The 22,020-nt window shown below is 33.0% G+C and overlaps 1 protein-coding gene across 2 annotated transcripts; it reads left to right on the plus strand.

Moving 5' to 3' along the window:
• The first annotated feature begins 611 nt into the window (after positions 1-611).
• Positions 612-8,513, plus strand: LOC113512374 (cytochrome P450 9e2-like). Of its 2 annotated transcripts, none has more exons than XM_026896223.3 (11): positions 612-1,180; positions 2,375-2,587; positions 2,942-3,105; positions 3,418-3,555; positions 4,026-4,228; positions 4,321-4,456; positions 4,814-4,918; positions 5,327-5,548; positions 5,874-5,974; positions 6,816-6,984; positions 7,831-8,513. In XM_026896223.3, exons 2-11 carry the CDS (start codon positions 2,388-2,390, stop codon positions 7,995-7,997), a joined length of 1,605 nt encoding a protein of 534 aa, XP_026752024.2. In that variant the 5' UTR covers positions 612-1,180; positions 2,375-2,387; the 3' UTR covers positions 7,998-8,513. The 2 variants fall into 2 exon arrangements, with proteins under 2 accessions (XP_026752024.2, XP_026752035.2); XM_026896234.3 differs by having other exon boundaries at positions 4,029-4,228.
• Positions 8,514-22,020: the final 13,507 nt, after the last annotated feature.

Below are 22,020 nucleotides of genomic sequence, written 5' to 3' on the forward strand. Positions count from 1 at the left end.
GCGTATACCGTTAGCGCAGGCGGGGTTACCATTTCATTATCATTCATTAAAAAAAACCGTTTAAAAAAAGAACAATTAGCAGATCAGTTCAATAGTGATTGTTTAAGAAATATCTTCGTAAATTTAACATTTAATATTTTATTTCCTTAGTTAGATTATATAGATTAAGCCTCGAGCCTCAAAAACAGGTTAACTTTTTGTCAGCTAATTGTCAAATTAGTTTACTTGTTTTTTTATCAGTGTTCTATATACTTATATACTTTTGCATACAATGTATCTTGACGTATTATTTAATAAATAAAGTGAGTTTTTACGCATTAAAAAGATGCAGAAAATATAAAACATAAAAAAAAAATACAGAAGTTATAAAGGAAACACTCATACCTACATATTTATCACACAAAATTGTATGAAAAAGTTAACCAGCTTTTCTCAAAGCGTTTGTATGGAGACACTCTATCTATATTATTTAAGATAGAACTATATCATTTTGTAATATTTTTGTAAGACAAATCAGCGATTACATTCAAGTTTGAAAAAGTTTCTTTAGACAACTTTTGATAAGATACTATCAATATTACTAGCGCCATCTAGGGGAACGATGCAAAAAAATGAGTTTAAAAAGCATTCAAACTGATTCCAAATGCATGGTCATTCTTTCTGCTAATAGGTAGGTATGCTTCTAAAGACTAGTTTAAAATGTTAGTGTACTCAACAGAGGGCGCTATTTTATTTTGTTATATTAAGGCTACTTACTTATTTTATGAAGAAGGTAAAATTTCGATCAATTTAAATAGCACCAAAATTTTGAATGCAAATTACATTTTAGTCTTCAGGAGTGGTAAGCCAAACATTCAGAGCATGTGTTAAATTAGGATACGGCCTATCTGTGTACCAATTTTCATTAAAATTTACTTAGCTGTTTAAGAGTAGTTAAATACAAATATACATACGTCTTAACAAACTTACGTTTGTTAGTAGAATTTCTTATCGGTAATATTAATGTTATCTAATCGCATATTGTTTACCAAACGTAAGGCGAGATTTCACCAGTGTTACATTAAGACATTTGTCATTGTTATCAAAAGTTGTGCAATAAATAAAAAAAAAAATTAGTTATAACAGTTTGATATAATATTTACATATTAAATCGACCAATTTAAAAGCAAACTGCTCGAAGGTAAGAACGTACTTTGTATTTCATAACATATTTTAATGTAATCACTGCCATTTTAACTTACTAGTAATTAGATCGAAAAAGCTCGCCTAGTTTCGGAATCAATTCGTGACCCTCAGTCAAGAGCGACTGTGAGGCGAGCACAAACCTGATTATATATACGTTATTACATTAAAATATAATGTGCGCTTATGAAACTTTTAACATTAAAATTTAATAACATTATTATATATATATATATATATATATATATATATATATATATATATATATATATATATATATATATAATGTTATTAAAGCTTGAGCTTTGAAAAGTATGTGTGGTATTACTTTAAAAGATAGAGTAAGAAACAGTGTGATTAGAGAGAAGTGTAAACTGAAAGACGATGTAGTGACAAAAATTGAAAAAGGAATGTTGCGTTGGTTTGGTCATTTGGAGAGGATGGATGAAAGAAGAATTACGAAAGAGATTTATCGAGCAAGAATGAATGGAGATGTCGGTAGGGGCCGCCCTAGACGGACGTATGTCGACCAAATAGGCGACGTGCTGAAGAAGGGCCAAATTAAAAGTACCCGTAACCGACGAGCGTGTATGACAAGATTGATGAATGTGGAAGAAGCGAAAGAGGTTTGTTTGAATCGAAGCATTTGGCGTTCCATTGTTTCTGCCTACCCTAATGGGAGACAGGCGTGACAGATATGTATGTATGTATGTATATATATATATATATATAATAATTGTATCTACTTACCTAAAGTCAGTTTTAAAACAATATCAAAAAGAAAGACATTTTCAATTCCCCTGTTTTGTTTTGTGTTAAAATTACGTAAATATCTTCACCAATTCTGAATCTTTTTTTATAATTATTTTTGTACACGATAGTATTTTTTACTACGTTAATTTTATCATTTGCAAAGACTATTTTTTACGAAACAAAATCCTAAATTATTGTTATTTGCTATATATAATCGTCGTGTATCTTTAATGACGAAGCTTAACAATTCCCTTGTATTTTTTAAGTGCGTATGTTATGTGATTACTTCACCTATTATGGGTTCAAAATCGATTGATTTTGATAATTATTTTAGCACACTACTTCAAAACGATGATAATTTAGTTGAAAATTAATTAAATAATACACTTTTGCACTTGCTCATGAGTGTTATAAAAATTAATTGAAGTATACATTTCAGGCGATTTTCGACTATGTTATTTCTAATCTGGACGGGCCTGATCCTTTGTGCCCTCTGGCTGTACTTCCACCAGGTGTACTCCAGGTTTAGTAAACATGGAGTCAAGCACTTTAAGCCGATCCCTATCCTCGGCAATATGGCCAGGCTTATGTTCCGGATCGATTTATTCACTGATGACATCGAAAGAAATTATAATGCATTCCCTAAAGAAAGGTAAAGCCAAGTGTTTTAAAAAAGTTACACAGGGTGGATTCGAAATCATTAGCATATTTATATAATTGTGTTTCATAAAAAAAATTGACTTAAATTGTGATAAAACCAGTTATTTTCATTTAAAAACTAAACTATTATACAGATTTTGGTAAAATTTCTATGGGGTAAATATATCCTTTCAGATAAAAAAGATTTTTCCAAATCGGTTTACAACTGAAGAAGTTATGGGGTAACAAACATAAAAAAAGATACGACTGAATTGAGAATCTATTCAAATATAACCATAAGATTCAAAACAATCACCTTATAGTAATTTTGAAGTAGCAGTCATTATAAAATATTTTACTTTTGTAGGTTTACAGGAAAATACGACTTCATAAATCCAACTGTCGTGATAAGGGACATCGAGTTAGCGAAACAAATTGGTATTAAGGACTTCGATTACTTTTTAGATCACAGAATATTTTTGAACGAGAAGACGGACCCATTTTTTGGAAGAAGTTTGATTTCATTAAAAGGTATATGTCTCATACATATGTATGACCAATATTAGTTATATTAACACACATTAGTTATGACCACAAAATTAATTTGGGCCAATAATTTTATTTAAATTACAACTTTGCTGTGATAGACTGGTCGACAGTAGATAGTAGGTTTGCTAGAAGAAATCTCTTATTAGAGAGAAGCTCGCCTTTGTACATTATGTTTAAAATAAATTGTGTTTAACATTATGTTTTGTGTACAATAAAGAATAAAGAATAGTAGATATTTTCTTTACTCTTACAGTTTATCGATAAATTTTTAAAATTTTTAGATTTTTTTTACAGGCAATGAATGGAAAGACATGCGGTCAACATTGAGTCCAGTATTCACTAGTTCCAAAATACGTTTCATGGTACCTCTGATGGTTGAAGTTGGGAATCAAATGATCGAAGCACTTAAGAAGAAAATAGACGATTCTGGAGGTAAGAATTTGTAACTACCACCGTTTCTCAATAATCTTAACGTATTGACTGGAGGTTGGTGAACCTAAATAGACCTCCTCACAGAATAATTTATTTAAATATTTTTTTTTTTTAATTTATTTTATAGGAGAGGTCTAAAAGTGTTTAAAAAATTTACCAATTCCTTTTACGCTTTGTCTTCATGAACATTTGTTGCTTCCATTAGTTTCGCTAGATTAAGCAACTGTTTTCTAATTGTACAATAATTAATACTGTAACGTTACTTTTTTGTATTACTTTATTTTCTTACAAATTATAGGATAGTACAAGTCTCAGCGAAGAAAGGCTCGTATGTTATATTGCTTCCTTCTTTGTCTTTAATTCATACTGATACACTATATTTTCTTATTATATTTATTTTAGAAGACTTGTATTCGATATGAAATTGACTTATGAGTCTCTCCAGAAAATTTTAATATTATCTTTCACAGTAGGTTATGTGGATATCGAAGGAAAAGACCTCTCGACTCGGTATGCTAACGACGTCATTGCATCGTGCGCTTTTGGTCTAAAAGTGGACTCCCAAACTGATGATAATAACGAATTTTACATGAGAGGCAAAGAAATTTCGAAAATTACATTTATACAATTAATAAAAATGTTTGGGTTTATGGTTATTCCTAAGATAATGGCAGTAAGTATTTATTACAATGTGTGATCTATATCTATCAATGACTATACAAATATCATTTAAGTCAGAAAATCACAATATTTATAATTTTGTAGAAACTGAATATTTCGCTGTTCCCGGAACACAACGCCAACTTCTTCAAAAGCGTGATTAAGTTTGCGATGAACGATCGGGAGGAGAACAAGATAGTAAGGCCGGATTTGATCCACTTACTGATGGAAGTTAAAAAAGGTGAGCAGCCTCTTGGAATACTGCAAGTAACTGTAACATATGTAACTTTAATAAAATGATTCTTAAATACTTAATTTATTAGTACATCTAGGTAATCATGATAATAATGATGATTGTAAATATGAAAGTGAATTTGTTTGTTTTCTCTTATCACCTTAACAACTCAACAAATTTTACTAAAATTCATAGGAGACTGAGAGGAAAATAAGCTACTATTTATTCAGATCGATCTACATGCTCAGGTCGTGCGAAGTCGCGACCACGAGCTTAGCAAGTATAATGATATATTGTTGTTTTTGTACAGTTACAAGAATATAATTCTAATACGTAATGATACCAATGAAATTATCATTACAGGAAGACTGTCGCATGATTCACGTGATAAAGAGATGTCAAAAGTATCTGATGCCGGCTTCGCGGTCGCAGAAGAGTCATCTGTAGGAAAAAGAGAAATAAACAAAGGTGGGTAGAATAATTTTAATAAAAATGTAACAAAAAGTGTAAATTATGATAACGAATGATGAATTATGATGATCAAATATGGTGGATTATATAAAGTAGATATAATATTGAATAGCAAATCTATGTTTTCAGTTTTGTTTAGGAATAAATAAATAGTCTGGTAGTGGTCTGATAGTGTGATGAATAAGAATTATAATTATAGCAAATTAAGATTTCAGAGCATGCATGTACATACATACATGCACCATGAACCACGAAACTGAACTCTGTTTCGAGGTTTCCAAGTATTGCTTTGATGCATGGTGTTTTTTCTTAGGAATTTTGACAACACTTGCAAAAGTAGAGGCGATATAATATTTCATCACCATGCGGATAATAAACTCTTTAATTAATGTAAATTTTTTACAGTATGGTCGGACAATGACTTAATTGCTCAAGCTATTTTATTCTTTGTCGCCGGCTTCGACACTGTGTCTTCAGCTATGGCCTTTGCTCTCCACGAACTGACTCTCAATCCAGACGTACAGGAAAAATTGGTACAGGAGATCAAAGAGAATGATCGCAAATTTGGAGGAAAATTTGATTTCGATTCGATACAGAATATGGTCTATTTGGATATGGTTGTTTCAGGTTGGTGCACTATTGTAGTTCTATTTGGTACTTCATTTAAATTTAGCAGAGTAAAAAATCACAAACTTCTAACATTATGGTAGACATTCGTATAACAACTATTTTTTAAGTAAATAGGATATCCAAATTCCTTCCTTCTTAATCTTCCTTTCCTCTAAAAGAATATTAATTAAGTTATCATTATAAATTTTCGTGCAATTTGTATTCGATTGAGTTGAAATTAACGAAAGAATCACATTTACAATATAACGCTTACGGTTATATGGTAAATATGATTTTTAATTTATTATTATTGTGGCATAATGACAACGTGGTAAAATTACAGAAGTGCTTAGGTTGTGGCCGCCTGCTGTGGGTTTGGATAGACTTTGCATCAAAGACTACAACTTGGGTAGACCCAACAGTGAGGCTACAGAGGATTTCATAGTAAGTTCTTTTCTTTACATTCCTCTAAGAGTACACGCTCTTTCGGCCTACTCCGCTAGACTTATTATAGACAAAATAAATAAATATTAGAGAGATTATAGATAAAAGATAGTAGGATATGTTAAAGAAAGGAGTTGAGAAATTCTCGTAAAAGATAATGGCACTTTTTTCTCTACTGTTTCTATAGTACAAAACTTCTTTAAAATTTAAATAGAAATATTGTTGTATTACTACAATTATAATGTAAGGGACATCCCATCTTTTTCCGTGTCGTAAAGGGCGACTAAAGAAACTTAACGGTCGAGGGATGGGCAGCAGCGTTCCTCTGTAAACATCACCAAAGCTTAACTGCAGTTGCCAACCCGCCTGATAAGCGTGGCCACTAAATCTCCTAATAGGGGAAGGCCTATGTATATCTGTGGATAGATAACGGTTGACATGATGATAATGATAATTGTTTTAATACAAGTTTTTCTGATTGTTTCTTTGTAAATTATATCTTAGTTAAATATGGCCCGATTTCAATAAATTTATTCTTTTTGCAATCGATAACATATATATGTACGTGTATATACGCCTGTATCAGTCATATATTAATTTTCTTATGATGAAAGTTGCCATTTCTTTATTCATTAATAATAATAATTCTAAATAATTTGGAAGTTATTAGAATATTGATAATTGCCATTTCGAGCAGTCGTCAAATGAACTAGACACACAAATATGATTTGCATGTAATGTTTTCCCTATCGTCTAAATATTGACTGATAATACAGGTACTGCCAGTTCCAAGGCAAAAAACTGATTGATTGATAGATACAAGTAATTTAATTTTGCTTAGATCCGGAAGGGAGAAGGGATAGCAATACCAGTGTGGGCTTTCCATCGGGACCCTAATTACTTCCCGGATCCCCTCAAGTTCGACCCAGAGCGTTTTTCTGAAGAAAACAAGCATAATATTAAACCTTATACCTATATGCCTTTTGGAATTGGCCCTAGGAACTGCATTGGTAAGAATTTTATAACTATTGTATTTTTGGAAGTGCATCATCGCAGGATGTTTCGTCTAATGGTGGTTTTCTTAGATTATTGATACAAATCTAAGGGTTTAAATTTTTTATTTTATTATTTTATTAAAAGGTATACACAACAGGTTATAATCAATAACATATATAAACATTTATAAAAAGATAATAGTTTGAACTAGATTGAGACCAGTTTAAAAGTGAGGAGTTACTTTTTATTTCTTATTTTAACATAGTCGATCGAAATTAGATTAACACTTTGTGGTAATTAGCACTGTGTGGTGCTTACTTGTCAGGAGAGATTGTCGCCAAAATGTCTGTCAAATAATTAATAAATTAACGAAGTATCTTATAGCACAAATAATATAACACTATACTATAAAGTAAGTATTAGTTCGTTACCTCGGTTATTCAACTTTCTGATTGTCAGAATTCTAAATTCTCGATTATTGTTGAGATGCATACTTAGAGCCTAAAGGATTTTAAGAATTAAATTTTGAAGAATACGAGAACATAGTTAGCAATAAAAGTTAATCTACTTTTGCTGATGACGGTAGTAAGTCTTTTCAAGCGTCTTCAAAAAGAAGAACGTTCTCAATTCGATTTAATTTTCTTATATTTGTTACCTCATATCTTCGTCAGTTATAAACTGGGATTTGGAATTTTTTTATCAGCAAAGACATACTTACCGATTTAGTCTATAGACGTTTTATCAAAAGAGGTTTAGTACTTTAGTACTTTAGTTTTTAACTCAATATAACTGGTTTTGCCACAAGTGAAGTCTGTGTATTTTTTATTGAACACAATCTTAAAATATAACTAAACTTGTAGGTTCAAGATTCGCTTTGTGTGAAGTTAAAGTAATGTTATACCAGTTGCTACAACGAATAGAACTGAGCCCGTGTGACAAGACATGTATGTCGTCCGAGCTGGATCGAACGACAGTGAACCTCAGGATCAAAGGAGGTCATTGGATGCGGATTAAAATTAGAAAATAGAAGAACTACATATGTATATAAATGATATAATTGTACAAGAACCGAACCGTAAATGACAATAAGTATGTACTAATTTAATTAGCCACTCATCGATTACTACGAAACAGGCCTGCGAGCCTAGTGTAGTAAGCACTGATAACTAAATTTTGTACCCGCATTTTTGTTTAAATAAAGTCATTAAATATTTTTTTTACAAAATTTACATCGCCTCTCTTAAGGAGAGGAGATGGCAAACTAACAGTTCAGGACCCCAGGGAGAAAATCCGGTGTACTATGCGGGTAGTATCTAAGAGCCCTGCTTTTTTTATCGATTTTTATAGTTCAATTAAAACGTTTATCCTTTAACTTTATACTAATTCCTACACAATTATCTAATTACAAACTTTCGTCTCTTTTCACTACACTTTTTGAGTGATCATTAAACCAATGTTATAGCAGAAAGAAAAATTGTTCTCTCAGAAAATAAAAAAGATATTTTATAAATATAATTTTAAATAAAAGCATATACTTAATCAATATATGTATACTTATTTTATTTATAACTTACCTATTTTTTACTAGCGACATCGTTCGCATGGCCAGATAAAAATAGCCTACGTTCATTTTCCATCCCAAATGTTTTTTTTTGATGGGTGAAAATGGTATGGTAACCCCGCCTACGCTAACGGGATACGCTGGCGGAGCACCAGTGAAGGGTGATAGATGAGAATGAAAACAGGCCAGTTAGCCCATCATGATGAATTCATCAGGAATTAACCATGATAGTCTCCAGGGAGAACCGCGAGGAGGTCGACCTGGTTGGGTATATTGCTAGCAATGGGATTCTCAATCTCCATTACTAACAATTGCTTTCCCCTCTCCATCCCAAATGTTACGTGTACCTATTAATTACTTGTATGTAATTTGATGACATTTTGTAGAGATAATAAACCATTTTATACAATTATATAATCAGTATAAATAATCCTATTTATAGCATTTATTATCACTTGTTTTTGTTTTGAGAAATTATTGATATTCGCTTGGTGAAGAACAATGAAAAATAAACATCATCATCACCGGGTCTTCTTGCCCGCCTTTAGTAGTGTAGGCGGGTGAGGTAGGGGTCTCGGGGTAAACCCCTTTACCCCGGCTGCATCTCCGGAGGTAACTACCTCCGGGTCGCTGGGTTCTTGAGCCGGCATACACTGGTGGTCTGTGTATGCCGGCGTGGTGTCAAAAAATAAACATAAACAAAGGTAGCCTAAAACTTTAATATCAGAGGGAGCCACTCTCACATAAGTAAAAGAAGTATTTTGTTTTTCTAAATTAGTTCACCATGATTAAAATTTAAGTAAAAAAGTTCAATACCTTTTTACTTAAATTTTAATACATTATTATATGTTGCCAAATCTGAAGGAGAAAAATAACTCTTGATAATTCTATGCTTTATCTCGTAGTTCTTTCATTAGTTCAGTTTTTACATATTGAGTTGTTTTAAGTGACAAAGGAGATTTTTTATTTTATTTATATTTCTAGCAAATATAAAATCTGTAAATTTAAATCTCCATGTGCGACACCTAGTAGAGAGCGTTAAAAATATTAACTATTTTTAGCAGTACTCAGAGCGTAAGCAGATCTATTACTACTGAGCCAGAAATTACACCATAATGCGTATAGATGGCGCAGTAATGAGTAAGTATACGGGATTGTATTATGACCGGATATTTTAAACATTTAGTGCACGATTAAAAAAGACAAAAAAAAAAACATAACAATAAATATAGATTATGAAAAACAACAAAAAATTGGTTCCAAAGGTAAGGAAGTATATATTTAAATACTGTAAAATAATTTCTCCAATGTTTTAAATTTTTTGTACGTGTAAGTCACTTTCTATATTTTTTTTTTATTTTTTTTAATGGATGATAATGGAATGGCAACAGTATACGTTGGCGGGGCACCAGTGAGGGATGATAGATGAGAATGAAAAGGTAGGTCATTTAGCACATCGTGATGAATACACCTAGAATTCAGCACGATGATTAATAGGGAGGATCACGTAGAGGTTGACCTGACAGAGGATATTGCTAGCAATGGTTCTGGTAATCCGCATTGCTAACAGTTTTTTTTTTTGTGACCTATCAAAGGCATTTGATTGTGTGGATCATAAAACGCTTTTGTACAAGCTCGAACATTATGGTATAAGAGATAATGATCTAAAATTAATGAGAACTTATTTAGAGGATAGGGTTCAAACTGTAGATATTGACGGTGTAAAATCTAAGGGAGCTAATATTAAGATGGGCGTTCCACAAGGGTCAATCTTAGGCCCCTTTCTCTTTTTAATCTACATAAATGACCTTCCCTTTATGGTAGAGAAAATTGCAGATATAGTGCTGTTTGCGGATGATACTTCGTTAGTGTTTAAAATTGGACGTCAAAGTAATCAATTAGACGATGTAAATTGTGCTATGTCTGCAATATTAAATTGGTTTACATGTAATAACCTATTATTAAATTCCAGCAAAACAAAGTGTATAAAATTTACACTTCCTAATGTAAGACTAATAAATACACAGTTATTGCTTAATGACGAAATAGTAAATTTTGTTAATGATACAGTTTTTTTAGGTATAACAGTGGACTCGAAATTACAATGGGGGCCCCATATTTCAAAATTGGCCAGTAGACTCAGTTCTGCTGCATATGCAATTAGAAGAATTAGGCAATTAACAGACGTGGCGACGGCTAAACTTGTATATTTTAGTTATTTCCATAGCATAATGTCTTATGGCATACTGCTGTGGGGTAAAGCAGCCGATATAAATACTATATTTGTTTTACAAAAGAGAGCCATACGTTCTATTTATGGTATGGGTTCAAGAGAGTCATTACGTCAGTGCTTTAAAGACTCAAATATCCTCACAGTTACTTCACAATACATTTATGAAAATATTATGTATACACGGAAGAACTTAGCGAGTTTTAAAAAACTCAAAGACTGTACAAGTAGAAACTTACGCAATATAAATAAGCTTATTTTACCTAAATGCCGTCTGCACAAAATCAGTAATTCATTCTATGGTAATTGCATAAGATTTTATAATAAACTGCCGGAATCTGCATTAAATCTGACAGAGAGGCAATTCAAATCTTATATTAAACAATTTTTATGTAAGAAAGCCTATTACAGGATAGACGAATTCATAGATGACAACATATCAAGTAAATAATTAGTTTATTAGCATACAACGTTATAATTTTATTTTCTCATTGCTTTCTTGATTTAATTGATTAATTTTAGAAATATGAAAGCGTAGCGGTTTTTTGTATTAATTGCCGCATGCATTCTTATGTAAAATGTGAATACTATAACTATCAGATGGCAATTGTGAGTAGCTTTGACGTGGTCTAGTGTTTTGAGTAGTCATGCTCACTAAAATGTCCAGACTTGTGGCGGCGTGGTGGGCCGGGTCATTGGGCTCCCTAAAATATGGTCGAGCGCAGTGATGGCTGGCTCATCCGTCATACTCGTGAACGGGTGCTGCTTGTAGGGACTGGTCTGCTCTAATCACTATGACTGATTTCCTCTTATTAATTGTTTAACCAGTTGGTTATGTATTCAATTTTTTTTTTTCTTTTTGAGTATTTAATTGAATTAGTGCTAATTGGTGGTTTGTATTCACACAATTAAACTTAAAAATGTAAAATAATAATAAAATTATTTAAAAGAGCATCACGCAAGTTTCTTGCTCGTTCTTCTTGTGATGAGACAGCTTTCCGAACGAGCGGTAAATTAAAAAAAATGTAATGACTTTTCAAAAGTGCTTCAATGTAAGTTTATTTGAATAAATGATTTCTATTCTATTCTATTCTATTCCCTTCCCGCCATGTTTTAATGTTGGTAACACTGTAACTAGGGGGGAGGAAGGGATTGTTAGTAAGGTCTAACTGATTTATTGCTAGCAGTACATCTTATCGGACCGACTTCCACGTGGTTTCCCCTAGAAACCACTGTGGTTAATTCTAAGGAATAATCAAACATATATTGAAAAAAAAAATTAACTAAATTAAAACAGAATATTTCCTTCTTCTGTCTAAAAAGACAAAAGTCAATCATGTATTTAGCCATAGCAATATTCGAAAATAACATCAACGGAATACCTAAATAAAATATCGAATTTGCAAAACTAAAAATAGCATGAAGAATTTACAGAACTTACCTACCTACGTCACTATTATATTACAGTTAACCCTACAAAATATGATATTTGTTCGATTTCGAACAGGTTCCGGCAAACAATACCAATTTGTTATACACAGTTCGCTCAACGTGTTTTTCATTTAATTCACCTAGTTTCACGGGCGCTTGATAGTGGGCAGATCGTTAGGTAGGAAATTGATATAGGCTTCTAGTAGGTATTTTTGTTTATAATTTTTTAGTTAATATATATTGTTTAAAACATTAACAGAAAATTACTGTATACTAGTAATAGTATAAAGTATTTTATTATGAAACTAGCGTCCCGCCCCGGCTTCGCATGGGTACACATTACATCACATTAGAAACTTCTAAAATAATCAGTGTTTCTCTACTATATTATGCGTGTATTATACATATAAACTTTCTTCTTGAATCACTTTATCTATTAAAAAAACCCGCATCAAAATCGGAAGCGTAGTTTTTAAAGATCTAAGCACTTTTAAATATACTTTTTTCAAGTCTACTGTAGAGTTCGTAAAGGTGTATCGGTTGAGAAGAACCTGCAAGAAACTCAACAGTTACTCTTATGAATTTTTGTTAACATTATGTGTATTTATTTAAATGTACTTTTTTTTATGGATGATAATGGAATGGTAACCCCACCCGCGCTGTCGGTATACACCGGCGGGGCACCAGTGAACGATTACTAGCAGGCCAGTTAGCCCATCGTGACGAATTCAACAAGAATTGTTCACGATGGCTTCCAGGGGGAACCACGTGGAGGTCGACCTGATAGGGCATGTTGCTAGCAATGGGGTTGTCAAACTCCATTGCTAACAACCCCTTTCCACCCTATTTAAATGTACTATATCTAAAATTATATGGTCATTAAAAAGCCCGTGTATGATCGACTAACACCATCCTTTAAAGTGTAATAGGCTTTGTTCAATAAGTGTTTCTTAATAATAGTTTTAAATTTATTAACAGGTAGATCTAAAATATCCTTCGGTATCTAATAATAACATTTAATGCCCGTTCCATATAAAAGACCTATTAACTTATTCTAAACGATATTTCGGAACAGCAAGTTTGTATTTGTATCTAGTGTTAAGATTATTGACATCGCTGTTTAGAAACAGTAACAAAACAGGCAGAAGATTCCTGCCTATTTACAAAATGTTTGCGTATATCGCATCGCAGAGGATTTTATAAAATGGTTTAATTTTGAAGCGCTATTCCTCTAAACCTAAAATTAATAGTACATTACTGCAGCGGCCAGCAACTGAGGCATTGATGGACGAACGTACAAATGTGGGCCGAGGTGTAGCCGAGGCACACATACGTGAGTCCATCAATGCCTAGTTGAGGCCAAGGCTTGTATAGTACTTTTCTCAAACAATGCGCGGAAATCAAAAACACAATTTTACTTTTTAAGCTCAATGACGAATAACGAACAATAATAATTTTTCACGCGCCACAATGTTCCTTTGTTTTTTTTTTTCAATAAACAGCTTTCTATTTGCAGGCGAGTTCGAAATTTAAATAAATCCTTGTATTAGTTACCTCCTTGGTAGCCATGTTTCGAAGTAAAATAATTTTAAATCAAATCTATTAGAAAACTAGTTCATATTGGTCCTTATAATAAAACTTTAATATCAATTTGTATTTTTTTTTATACAACTTAGAATGGCAAACAAGCTGACGGCTCACCTCATGGAAAGTGGTAACCGTCGCCTATAAACATGAGCAGTACCATGGACATAACAGAGTATACTGTTTCGCCCACGATACCCCCCATGCGTTGCCATTCCTGGGGACTCAGGTGTTATTCCTCTGTACCCTGTAAATTCACGCTATATCCCACCCTTCAAACCGAAACACAGCCATGCAAACACAACTGCTTCACGGTAGAAACACGAATGGGACAGAGGTACCCAAACAATCGACTTTTGTACAAACTTTTTTTTTAGAGAAAGTGTTAGAGATGTATCACCTCAAAGTCGACTCTCGGTACAGTGGAAAAAGATATTTTAAATCCCTATTGCGATATTGCTGTATGCTGTCATGCACTTTAATATAATGTCAGCCTCATACCGTCGCTGGAATGAAGTTGTGTGTAAACAGTACATATACCTAAAAGTCAGCGCCGCTCGCTTCATTAAGTAGTCAAGCGGGGCGTTCATTACGCGTGACGCGCTGCTCGCAGGATTAAAAGATAGAAAAAGGTGAAAAATTACGCGACGCATCGGCGGAGATTACTGGCTGGATTACCCCCGCGTCATTTATCAACTTCACCTAAGGACGCTCCCGAAGCTTTGGGTCGCTGCTCGAGCGGTGCAAACGGTGAGCGCAAGCGTTTTGTTATTCGAGTTTATTAGGAAACTAGCTCACGACAGATGTCGCTCTATCAAAAGCTATTGGGCTCATATGTTTGAATTGGTAGCTAGAAGCAGTTTCTATGGGATAAATAGATTTACCACATTTTCCTGAAAATGTGTTAAATTTTTCTTTTCATAAACATTTTCCACGAAGTTAAAAAAAATTTGAAAATAAAAATTTGTCGAATTAGTCCCACTGTTTTTGAGTTTTACGCTTTGCAATACTTTTAGCGAATCATTTTTATGCAGTAGGTATAATCTGTTGAATTAAGGGGTACAGTGATGACATGACCTGTTATTGTAAAGTTATTACAGTTGCGTGGTAAAGTGCGAAAAAATTTGAGGCTAATTGTAGCGGGGAGAGATTCTGCTGTAATATCGTTTGACCGCTAGAATACGACACGAAGAAAATAAATAAGATAATTCAAAATTGTGCTTCAAAAAAAATGCAATTGTAGAAAAACCAAAAGTTACAAACTAAACTGCTGGATCGATTTTGATAAAAAAACAATTTTATAGAACCATCTTGTAGGTATATCCTTTCAGATAACAAAAAATTGTAAATCGATTCATATGTATACGGGACAACACACATAAATAAATACAAACAAATCGAGAAACTTCTTATTTTTAAGTTGATTGAAAATGACTTACTAATACAAAAAGTGACTTTGGAAAAAAATTGATAGATAGATAGATAGATAAACACTTTATTTGAGCCATTTATGACACACGTAAATTAACAAATAAGTTTATACAATCAGATTATTTACATTTTTTCAAATATAAAACAAAAGATGAAGTATGGAGATATGTTTTCACCAAGTGTGTCGCAGCGACCCAAATAGGCTACAGCTCAGTGATAGTTTTGCTTAAAAGCAAAGCATTGATTTTCAGCTGCAACCTGAAGTAAGGTTACACTCTAAATTGGATCTCTGTTCTACTGCTAAGCAGTTTTATATACATAATTATTTGAAAAGTGGGATATAGTAGTAAAATTACATGGAGTAGAGGTATAACATTTTAGTTCTAGATAGAAATGCAAAAAATGCATAATATACCTACCACGAGCATTATAGTCCATGGTAGGTACTGTTCATGTTTATAGGACAATGGTTACTACTTTGCATCAGGTGGACCGTAAGCTTATTTACTGATTTTAGATGATTGTTATTATCATTATACATATGTATTATTGGTGTAAAACACATATAGTTGTATTATTGTTATTAATTTTATCTTTACATGATTAGAACATTGCTTTGAAACATTCACATTTGACCTCTGACCCCACTATTAATAAAAATATCAAACATCATTCTGACATTTATAAATACAATTAATATAAATGACTAATTTTTTTTTTGTATTAAAATCAAATTTATAACTTTAAGACCATGATGGCGGTTGATCAAACTGCATCACTATTTAATGGTCGTAGGTTTGATTGCTATGCAAAATAAACATTGTATTAATGAATGTGTATTGATTTGAGCGAAATGGAATGAAATTAATTTATTTTGCTAGAATGCAGGTAATTTTAGATATATATATATATATATATATATATATATATTATAAGTAGGTATGTAGAAAAATATATTTAATTATATATAAGTATGTACTACAAGTATTTATTCGGCAAGTGGTTCCGGAACAGAATGTGCCATCTCTACTAGACATCTGTTATCACTTTCCATAATACATGCCGTTAGACTCTCCGTCATTACTAAATCCTTAAAATCAAAGAAAAAGTAAATTTCGGTTCACAGTGCAAAATACCGACTTTAATAGGAACAAAATTAGTTACTGCGGTATTTTGATAAAATTTCTATAGGGCCAATCTGTTTTTTTTTATTTGGTTTATAAATGACGCGAATTCTGTGATAGCAAACATAAAAAAAACATACAAACGAATTGAGAACTTTCTTATTTTTCTAATGTCGATTGAAAAGAGGATATAATGTTTCTTTTGATATTTTAAATCTATTGGGAAAAAAAAAATAACAAACGAACTCTCTTATAACTTGGGACAACTAAGCAAGGGCGCTTCCAGCGATGCGCGACGGGAGGCAAAGTCGATACCTAATATTGAAAGAGATTCCTTCACACAAAAAAAAAACTATTTTAATTTTTGCACGTCGCTTTGTTATTTGTTTTAGTACCGTTCGCAAAAGTGCCATCAATTTTGGAGCAGCAAATGAAGTAAGTAGGTCAGTGTAATTGTCACAAAAACAGGAATCATCTGTGTTTTTTTCTCTCTTCCTTTTTTCTTCTGTTAAATTTATTGTCATACATTAAATGCTGGCAACGCATTGGTGACCCCGTGGTATCGTTAGTGTCTATGGGTTGAGGTGATCACTTACCATTATTTCACGTAAAAAAATGAATTAAGTTACCTATAAAAATGGGTAATATTTTATGCATTGCTATTTCATTTAGATTTTAATTTAGTATTCCGATTCATATTATGTATATGTTTATTTTTGTACTATATCTATAACATCGTTGCAGTGACGGTTTTACAAATTACTTTAACACAATTTTACCAAGGCAGTTATTTACGAAACAAATTATTTCAGTTATTGATTTTTCTTTAAATTTGATTTTTATTTTATTTTAAATAAATTCTTTAATTTTTAATTCAAATTCCTTAATTTATACTCGTTGTAATGCTCGTTTATTCTCGTATTGTTATCCGCGGGTTTCCTCGCGTACAATCAATTTCAAAATTACACTGCCATACGGTAACCTTTGTTTTAGAGTTTTTGTCTCTATGTTTTATTATCTACTTCCAAAGCCCACGAAGTCGCGAGCAAAGACTAGTTTATAATGTTAGTAAGGAATATTAATAAAGGTTATGCAATGGACAAAATCACAGAATACTCGAAACATTTCTCGTGGTATTTTATTTAAAACTCGACTCCTGGTGATATATCGGCCGCTTGGGGGCGTTGATTGTTCCGCTCGAGGTCTCACCTCCTTTTAATCTTAATAAACGTTTGGTTTAACTGCAAGCGAATACAACAGGAGAATATGTTCTAGATTTTAAGTGTACATATTTTTTTTTATACAACTTAGAATGGCAAACAAGCTGACGGCCCACCTGATGGAAAGTGGTAACCGTCGCCTATAGACATGAGTAGTACTATGGACATAACAGAGTATACTGTTTCGCCTATGATACCTCCCATGCGTTGCCATTACTGAGGACTCAGGTGTTGTTCCTCTGTACCCAGTAAATTCACGCCATACGCCACCCTTCAAACCGAAACACAGCCATGCAAACACAACTGCTTTACGGTTGAAACACGAATGGACAGAGGTACTCAAGCAATCGACTTTTGTACAAAGTCTTCTTCTGGTAATTATTATTAATTTAAATACATTAATTTTAATTATTTTTAGGATATTGTTTTATTATTAAAAAACAATCCTTCGGCAATTTTTGGGTCTCAACTCTCAACACTAGCAATTATCTACACAACAAATAATGGGAATCGCTCGATAGTTTTACGTTTTTATAAATGTTATTATATTTTTAGTGTTGGAATCTAAAGTATTTTAGTAATATACATAAGTCGAATATTTTATTTACAGGATATTTATGTTACTGGAATTACGAGAGAGATTTATCAAGCAAGAATGAATGGAGATGTCGGTAGGGGCCGCCGTAGATGCACGTATACCGACCAAATAGTATGTACTGAAGAAGGGCCAAATTAAAACCGGCGAACGTGTATGAAAAGATTGATGAATGTGGAGGAAGCGAAAGAGGTTTGTTTGAATCGATGCATTTGGCGTTTCATTGTTTCTGCCTACCCTAATGGGAGACAGGCGTGACAGCTATGTACGTATGTATGTTATGTTACTGGATTGTGCATTTTTTCATACTACTATTGTGGCAAACAAGCATCTTATAATAACAGGGTCACCGTAGCCTATGAACGCCGTTATAGCAGAGATGTCATATGCTCGTTGCCGTGTCTTTTCCAAACAATAAAAAAAAAAATTAATAATTAAAAAAAAAAAAAAATCCGTGCCAAATAAATAGTACATTACTGAGCGGCCAGCAACTGAGGCATTGATGGACGAACGTGCAAAAGTGGGCCGAGGCGTAGCCGAGGCACGCATACGAAAGTCCATCAATACCTAGTTGTGGCCAAGGCTTGTATAGTACTTTTCTCAAACAATGCGCGGAAATCAAAAACACAATTTTACTTTTCAAGTTCAATGACGAATAACGAACAATAATAATTTTTCACGCGCCATAATGTTCTTTTGTTTTTTTTTTTTTCAATAAACAACTTTCTATTTGCAAGTCAGTTCGAAATTTAAATAAAATCTTTTATTAGTTACCTTCTTGGTAGCCATATTTCGAAGTAAAAGGTCATTCCATTTTTAAATTACAGGACAGATATGAGTTTACATAGTAATTTATCTGGCCGCAAAACATGACAGATATGGAATTTCATACAACTTTTGCCGGCCGCTGTCTGCATGTATCTGGCCAGTACGGCAATTTTGATTTATCTCGAAGAAGATTGTCAAAATAATGCTCACATTTCCAAGCATGTTTGAGAAAAGACAATTTTTATTGACATCTATCTGGATAAAGCAGTTCCTATTTTATTCAATTACCAACATTTAACTCAATGTGTGGTCATTTTCATATATTTTATATTTTATGTAGCAAAAATACTCAGTTTATTATAATTTTTTTTTAAATCATTATTATTCAAATATCTCGTTTTCAACCATTTTTAAATCGTCATTTTTTTTAATCTATTGTAGAGTATGGAAAGTTGATTGTTATCTGTTGTGAAGAGCTCGCAATAAATTCAACAGTTACTTTTTTAAATCTCTGTTAACATTGTGTGTATTCATTTAAATGTACTATGTCTAAAATTACATGGTCATTATTTTACCATGAAACATGTAAACGTATCAAATTACATAGTCTAATTGTAATGTAATTTTTAATATGGATTGAAATTTAATTGTATTGTATTGTAAAATCTTTATTGTACATAATTTATATCCTCATCATTATTTCAGCCATTATCCGGTCACTGCTGGACATAAGCGTCCCCCATAGATCGCCATAAAACGGTCCTGAGCCACCTGCATCCACTGACTCCCTGCAATGCATTTCAGCTCGTTACTCCATCTAGTGGGGGGTCGTTCTACACTGCGTTTGCCCGCACGCGGTCGCCACTCAAGAACCTTTCTTCCCCATCGGTTGTTGGTTCTTCGAGCTATGTGACCAGCCTATTGCCACTTCAGGTTGCATACACACACGCACACGCACACGCACACGCACACGCACACGCACACGCACACACACACACAAAACCGTACAGCTAAACTTAGTAATATTCCGTTAATTTTTAATGTTTCATAGATTAGTTTGTTTGGTTGCAAATTGAACAGTAGTATTACACAAGTCTCGAATCGTCGAAATAGCAATTAGAGGCATTTAATTAAAAACGACTCGAATAACGTCTCGTCCTTTTAAAATCACTTGTCAAGTATTCGGTTTCATTTTGCCCTTTCAATGTTTAGTCGGCCATAAATTGCTTCATTTTCCGGCCTTTACAATAATGCACTGTTAATGAGAATTACAATTGTTGGAATTATGTATTAGGTACTAGGTAGGGTATGTATTAGGAATGGCAACGCATGGGGGGTATCATGGGCGAAACAGTATACTCTGTTTTTTTTATAGGTGATAATGAAATAGTACCCCACCCGCGCTATCGGTATACGCTGATAGGGCCAGTGAAGGATGATAGATGAGGATGAAACAGGTCAGTTAGCCCATCGTGACGAATTCAACGAGAATTGTTCACGATGGTTTCCAGGGACGTGGAGGTTAACTTGATACGGCATATTGCTAGCAATGGGGCTGTCAAACTCCATCGCTAACAATCCCTTCCCCCCAAGCATACTCTGTTACGTCCATGGTACTGCTCATGTCTATAGGCGACGGTTACCACTGTCTATCAGGTGGGCCGTCAGCTTGTTTGCCATTCTAAGTTGTATAAAAAAAAATTATTTAATTCTGTTCTTACATTTAGTTTTACTAGTATTCCGGTCTGGCTTCGCACGGGTAGTTAGATTTTTCGAATAATATATAATATCGTACAAACTTAGGATCCAATTCTCCCCTCAACAGAATGTTATCATCGTATAATAAAGCCGTAAACGTTGACCATGATATCGACATTTTTGGTAATCCTTTAGTGCAGTTTACTAGGCTTATTAATAATATGGATTGATAGTTAGGTCTTCTCTAATTGTATAATTGTTGGTTAGTGTACATTGACGCTTATCTGTGAGAGCTGTATACACCTTTAATTGATATGTTCATATGGCCTTAAGCTTGGTAGTGAGGAGTAAGATTTTTTTTGTTCAAACTTAGATTTAAGCATTTTGTAATAGTAGTTTCTCTCTTTTACTTACTAATAACATTGTATATTGTCTGCTTAATTATTGTAAGCATATTGTTGGCGTGTCTTTTATAAATAAATAAATATATTACTTGCTGATAATGTAGCTTTTTTTTAGGTGAAAGTATTTTTTTAATCGATCAAGTACATTTTGAGTTTATACATTATAAACAAGTAACATATTTAATGTTACTATGGAAGATGAAAGAAGAAGGAATGAAAGAAGGAAAAAAGGAAACACATGATAGAAGGAAATTGTTGTTTTATATATTTTGCTTTTTGTTTTTTTTTGTTCTTCTTTTTTTGTTTTTCATTCTTTTATCTCTTACTGTGCATGTCTGTATTATGTGTATGTTTTTATTGTTGTGTGATGTAAGTAATACAAATAAATAAAACCTTTCCCCTTTATAATATTACCGCTCCGCTCGCCATCAGCAGGGAAACCATCTTTACGCTTTAGAATTACAATGGTCATGCACAGTTCGGTTTTAGAGGGGCTTCATGTTGTCGAATAATCTACCTGTTGAGGCCTTTTCTAGGGTCTAAAGCATAGAGTTCTTTAAAAAGGGCGTATTAAGGGTTTATTTCTTAAGGGTCGGCAAGACGCGCGTGACTTCCCTGGTGTTACAGGGATTCATAGGCTACGGTAACCCCGTTTACCATCAGATAGGCCATATACTTGTTTGCCACCAATGTAGTATAAAAAAAGATATTAGCACGGACCAGTTATTACCGGTTTTGTCCGCGTGACCGAGGTCAAAGTTATCACTATCCCAAATACTGTATGTATGTATATGAAATTTTTTGACGTTTCGTTGATAACAAAATAAACAATTATTCTGACGGTTTGTAAATTAATTGAGTTTATTTTCTTCAATGACTGATAACAACATTCCGAACCCAGAACGAATAACATATATATATATATATATATATATATATATATATATACTTGCAGGTCCACCTGACGGGGTATATTGCTAGCAATAGGACTGGCAGTCCGCATT

Source organism: Galleria mellonella, unplaced genomic scaffold, assembly GCF_026898425.1.
Source record: "Galleria mellonella isolate WM207_F2 unplaced genomic scaffold, CSIRO_AGI_GalMel_v1 utg116, whole genome shotgun sequence".
NCBI classification, from domain to species: domain Eukaryota; kingdom Metazoa; phylum Arthropoda; class Insecta; order Lepidoptera; family Pyralidae; genus Galleria; species Galleria mellonella.

Bases quoted from the DNA above. Each gene is read 5' to 3' on its own strand.
- LOC113512374 (XM_026896223.3), top strand. From the start codon at position 2,388: ATGTTATTTCTAATCTGGACGGGCCTGATCCTTTGTGCCCTCTGGCTG. The intron at 3,106-3,417 runs GTATATGTCTCA...TTTTTTTTACAG, and splicing joins AAGTTTGATTTCATTAAAAG to GCAATGAATGGAAAGACATG. The intron at 4,919-5,326 runs GTGGGTAGAATA...AATTTTTTACAG, and splicing joins AAAAAGAGAAATAAACAAAG to TATGGTCGGACAATGACTTA.